General features: G+C 48.3%; 1 protein-coding gene across 11 annotated transcripts; it reads left to right on the top strand.

The window, feature by feature from the left end:
* Positions 1-694: 694 nt before the first annotated feature.
* On the top strand, positions 695-5,225 carry LOC139072314 (spectrin alpha chain, non-erythrocytic 1-like). 11 transcript variants are annotated; one of them, XM_070555968.1, is made up of 10 exons: positions 696-1,093; positions 2,302-2,424; positions 2,495-2,712; positions 2,825-2,901; positions 2,986-3,090; positions 3,166-3,198; positions 3,271-4,359; positions 4,440-4,751; positions 4,846-5,058; positions 5,141-5,225. In XM_070555968.1, the coding sequence occupies exons 2-5, from the start codon at positions 2,412-2,414 to the stop codon at positions 2,990-2,992; spliced, it is 315 nt and encodes a 104-aa protein (XP_070412069.1). In that variant the 5' UTR covers positions 696-1,093; positions 2,302-2,411; the 3' UTR covers positions 2,993-3,090; positions 3,166-3,198; positions 3,271-4,359; positions 4,440-4,751; positions 4,846-5,058; positions 5,141-5,225. The 11 variants fall into 11 exon arrangements, with proteins under 11 accessions (XP_070412070.1, XP_070412068.1, XP_070412069.1 ...); XM_070555971.1 differs by having other exon boundaries at positions 706-1,093; positions 2,302-2,433; positions 2,578-2,712; XM_070555969.1 differs by having other exon boundaries at positions 695-2,424; positions 4,440-4,705.

Below are 5,225 nucleotides of genomic sequence, written 5' to 3'. Positions count from 1 at the left end.
AACTGCCAGTAGTCCACCCCCCGAGGCAACCCAAGCACCTCCAGAGGGGGGCAATGGCCCCCCAGTCTCAGACACCCCCCAGGTAACCCACCTCCAGGGAACATCCGTATACTCCAAACTCAGACCCCCCCCCCCCCCCACCTCATGTGATGAAACCGATCAAAGGAGCCCAGAGAGATTGATTTGAAGTGGAGGCAGAGGCCAAATCAAGTGTAATATGATCTAACAAAAGATTTCTATACTGGTTAATGCAGTATATTTTTGCCTCTATTTTTCCAATTCAAGAGGATAGTTTTCTTAGCGATGCATATGGCAGTCAGAACCACGTGAGCCAAAGAAGTTTCAGTCGGGACATTGTCCAAGTTTCCCAGTAAACAAAGAGGGGGGAAGTTGGGATATGACATTTCAGACATTTTGACAGATCCTCACATACTCTACTCCAAAATTCCTGGACAGGTGGACAGGACCACAGTGCGTGAATGTAATTGTCAGGAATGTTGTTTGTGCACTGTGTTCATGTGTCAGATGACACAAACCCCATCTTGAACATCCGATGACCTGTATAGTGTACAAGCCCCCACAATGCCGCTCAGAAAATGGTCCCAACCCGGAAGTAAGAAAAAATGCAGTTCCACCCTCATCCGCTGGGGGCTGGTACCAAAAGCGAGCAAATCCTCATTGACTCCCATGTTAAAAATGCCATTTTCACAGCAGAAATAAACATGTTTACAGCCTGGTTCAAAAAATGTTTTTTTGTCTAAATTATCTAGTTTATACTCATGACAACTCTGAGGGGAGTGAATTTTTTTCTCACTCTTCTGTTTAAGTGTATTGAAAGCCTAAAATTCTGTATAATTAATGAGCATCCGACACACGTGACCGCCGCCTCAGACCCACGTGACCACAGAGCTAGCTCCGTGGAAAGGCCTCAGTACAGCCTCGGTCTCTCCTGGAAACTGTGTCGGGATTTTGAGTCTCTGTGCTTGTGAATTCTGTTTTGGATAATATTGGTGCAATTGTTGGACAAAATGACTTGCTGTGGTATTAATTGCACTAATAGAGCGTCCAAGGAGTCTCCACTTCATTTTTTTCGGTAAGTTAAAATCTATATTTGTATTTTATGTCACTGCTGCCTTTAAACTAGCTGAGTTTACCGAAGTAGCTAGCTAACTATCAGTTTAACATGTAGCATGTACTGTTTAACCATGAAATTTAAATGTAAAATACGGTAAAATAATTAATAGGGCATATTTAAATGGGTAATAGGGTAAAACCCAGTGCATTTAAGATAAAAATGGGTTGAAATATGACGGGGCGCGCCGCTTGGGGGGACACTTCTGTGCTCTATTCTTTCATCCGGTAATCCCCAGCGGTCAGGCCGGGCAGGCTGATCGATGCGGCGCCTCGCTGCTGCGGGCTGACCGCTCGTGGAACTCGGAGACAGATCTGACCGGAGAAATACTGCAGCTCGTTGAGAAGTCTATAGGGCATACAGCGTTTCCCTTAAATCCCACTGCCACGCCGACAAGATCCCAAGTTTCTTTGTTTTTGTTGGCGCTGTTTACCGAAGAAGCAGCGGGAATACCAGCAACTTTCATCAGACTCGTAAAGTTAGTTTTTGCAGGGGACCCCCTGTATTTTACCGCTCCCTCCTGCAGTCTTCCCCTATTAAAATTTAAAATGTGTAACTTCATGTATTGTGATGAATGACTAATATTCATGTTAACTAAAACGTTAGGTATTTAGGGGGAAAAAACAAAATAATAAACATTATACAGATGTCAAATAAATCAAACTGTAATTAAACTATATATTTTCAAAGTCTTGATTCTGGATAAAATCCAACAACATATGCTTTATAAATAAACACTACACATGGCTTTTACACACACACACACACACACACACACACACGTTACATTGTGATTTCTTAGTAAATATTCTATTTGGCGAGAGATAAACTTTATTGTATTTATCCTAGTGAATCTATAATTAAACGGGTAAACTAGCAGTAGTACATCCAACATCAAAGAAAGTAAAATGTTATTATCAGGAGAGGGAGAATGATTAAGTGGTTAGCAGCAGTGTGCTAGACGATGGCCCCCTCCATGAGGCCACCACAGCTCAGCAGAACATCATTGTAGCTTCTTCTGGGGAGAAAAACACTTACAGAAAAAATAAAGTTAACAGCTGAAATAGCAGGAAATAATACAGTTAAAGAGCAGATTGTAGAAGAAAGAAACCCCTAGGTTAAACTGGTCTGTCTACTGCATAATGCTGAACTCTAACATGTGTCCTAAGGGAAGGACCTGATTGGTGTCCAGAACCTGCTGAAGAAGCACCAGGCTCTGCAGGCTGAGATCACAGGTCATGAACCTCGCATCAAGGCTGTCACCCAGAAAGGAGAGACCATGGTGGAAGAAGGTAGAGCAGGTCTGGTCCTGACATGTTTCTGAGGTGTCTGCAGGTTCTGGCTCACTTTGTTTGGGTCCAGGTCACTTCGCTGGTTCAGAACCCTCGGCCCGTCAGAACATTCTTATCCACCACGTTCTAACACCAGACCTGTTAACCCGGCAGCAACAAGTGGCTCCAACTGACGATGAGACCGGGAAGGAGCTGGTTCTGGCTCTGTACGACTACCAGGAGAAGAGTCCTGGAGAGGTCACCATGAAGAAGGGCGACATCCTCACGCTGCTCAACAGCACCAACAAGGTTCGTGTGCCCTTCACAGCCGAGGAACGACCTCCAGCTCAGAGCGAACATCTCCACACCTGCTTTGTGTTTGTGTGACTTTAGGTTGTTTTACTTGAACTCGCGTCTTTAGCTGAATGAGGATGGAGAGACGGGTCGGACCTGGAGCAGGTCGAGGTCTTGCAGAAGAAGTTTGACGACTTCCAGAAGGTCGGACTTTTCCTCCTCTCCGTCTTCCAGCAGCAGCTGTCAGATCAGCTCAGGTGATAATCAGCAGGTGCTTTTGTCCTGCAGGACCTGAAGGCCAACGAGTCCCGCCTGAGGGACATCAACAAGGTGGCATCTGAACTGGAGTCAGAAGGTCTGATGGCTGAGGAGGCTCCTATGGTTCAGGCTCAGGTGAGCGTCACCTGTCTGCAGCAGCTGGTCCCTCTCACTTCCTGGTTTGTTAACTCTGCTCGTCTCTGTTTGTAGCAACAAGAACATCTGGGTTCTGCTCCTGGAAAGGTGCGTGTTGTCCTCCGCCTCCACCAGAACCAGACGTGGTGTTTTTGTTACCACTCATTTGTTTGTTTACAGGATGAAGCCGACTCTAACCCCGGCTTTCCACAGGAGTCGTCAGCAGCACGTTACTGCAGCAGCACGTCATAGCTGCTGATAGGAACCGCTGTGGTCAACAGAACCTTTTCCACCGGTGCCGTCAGCAGCGCGAGTCGGCCGCGTCTCAGGAGCAGCATGTCGCGGCCCTTACGCGCCGGTTCTATTTTCTACGCGCGACGCCTCTGAAACGGGTCAAGTTCGACATTTTTGGGGAAGGAAAGACAGGAAATCGGACGCGGAAATTGAGAGAAGCTACCGAGATTTTCAGAATAAAGAACGTACTGCCTTCCGGTTGCTTTACTTTTAAAAAAGGTTACTAACTGAGTGGCCCCGTGAAAAGTTATCACCTAGCTAGCGGTCTCCTTTGTTTTTCAGGTCCGTATTGGCGATTATAAAACGGACAGAACATAAAACACAAACCATGTTGTAATTTTCTCCTGCTTGTTGTTGTGTTTACTGACGAAGTCACTCGAGTGACTTCGTGCTCGGTCGGTGACAGCTGCTCCCCTGCTGCTTCGCGTCTCGTGGGAAGGGCCAAGCAGCAGCTTACGCGAGCAAGACGTGCTGCTGCAGTAACGTGCTGCTGACGGCTCCCGTGGAAACCCGGGGCAAGACGGCGTCACCCTAGAAGGTGAGTTCATTCAGCTGATCAGAGGTCACCTCTGATGGCCGCAGTCACGGCCGACCGTGCTGAAATCACACAGGAATTCAGGTGACCCGGCAGGCACCAGGTGCTGGTGAAAGTGGGGACATGTCAGCTGGTTGCCATGGCTACAGTTATCTTTATGCATCTGTATGACTGCTGACTGGTGTGTGTTTCCTGTGACCTTTGACCTCAGACCGTACGGTTGGGCATTCAGACGACGGCTAACTTTAATTCCATCAAGGTAAGAGGAAGCTCTTCCCTTCCTGTCTGAGCGATCCGTCTCCAGGTTTCCTCGTCCGGCGTCCAGCCCGCTGGCGTCCACCTTCATCTCACTGGGTTTGGTTTCTCTCCAGGAGCTGAACAACCGCTGGCGCTCGCTGCAACATGCTGGGCAGCGCCCATGAGGTGTAGCGCTTCCACAGGTACCCCGCACACTTATGCGCCGCTTACGGGTCAGTAGAGTTTGGACCCACACTCAGACGGAGTTCTGATGTCTTCTCAGAGACGCTGATGAGACCAAAGAGTGGATCGAGGAGAAGAACCAGGCCCTGAACACAGACAACTACGGCCACCACCTGGCCAGCGTTCAGGCTCTGCAGCGTGAACATGAAGGCTTTGAGCGTGACCTGGCAGCTCTGGGTGATAAGGTCCGCTTTCCTGATCGGTACCAGGACCCGAGTTGTCTCTGGAGACACGTTCTTCATGGTTCTGGTGACTCCACCCCAGCCGTTCCTGATCAGCGATCAGCGGGGTGCTTTCCTATTTAAGGTGGATGGAGGACAAAATTTGACGCCAGAAGATTGCCTCAGTTTTGGTAGTAACCAGCCACTCGTGTTACCTCTAGTGTTCCTAGGATTAATGTTATTTCGTAGTGTTTTTGCTCTTATATTGGATTTACCATTCTTCAGGATTCCTGTCGACCTCATTGGATACTGACCTCTACTCCAGGATTTGGATATTCAACACACGGACCTTATCACCACCCTCCATAACCCACCTCTCATCTCACCCAGTGCCCCATCCACCAGGACGCCCCGCTTCTCTCCACCTCTGCTCCCTCTCCTGCGCTTCCCCCGGCTCTCTACCTCTCCCTCCTCCAGCCAACACATACACCCACCACAGTAAGTCTGCTGAACACCTCTGCCTGCCTACAATGGATTTTGAAACCAGAACCTAAGCTCACCTGTGTTCTCCCTCCTCCAGATGCTGAGCTGTTTTTGCAGTTCCAACCACAGACTTATCTGTGCACCTTAAGTTCCTCCTTATAAATAAATCATTTTTTCCATCA

The sequence above is a fragment of the Nothobranchius furzeri genome, chromosome 10 (assembly GCF_043380555.1).
Source record: "Nothobranchius furzeri strain GRZ-AD chromosome 10, NfurGRZ-RIMD1, whole genome shotgun sequence".
Classification (NCBI taxonomy): Eukaryota; Metazoa; Chordata; class Actinopteri; order Cyprinodontiformes; family Nothobranchiidae; genus Nothobranchius; species Nothobranchius furzeri.
This window is presented reverse-complemented; position numbering and strand designations above follow the sequence as displayed.

What these genes read in the sequence shown, in the direction of transcription:
- LOC139072314 (XM_070555964.1), top strand. Translation starts at nt 4,544, where the DNA reads ATGAAGGCTTTGAGCGTGACCTGGCAGCTCTGGGTGATAAGGTCCGCT. An exon ending in AGAAGATTGCCTCAGTTTTG is followed by an intron (nt 4,752 to 4,845) that starts GTAGTAACCAGC and finishes ACCATTCTTCAG; the next exon opens with GATTCCTGTCGACCTCATTG. An exon ending in CAACACATACACCCACCACA is followed by an intron (nt 5,059 to 5,140) that starts GTAAGTCTGCTG and finishes TCCCTCCTCCAG; the next exon opens with ATGCTGAGCTGTTTTTGCAG.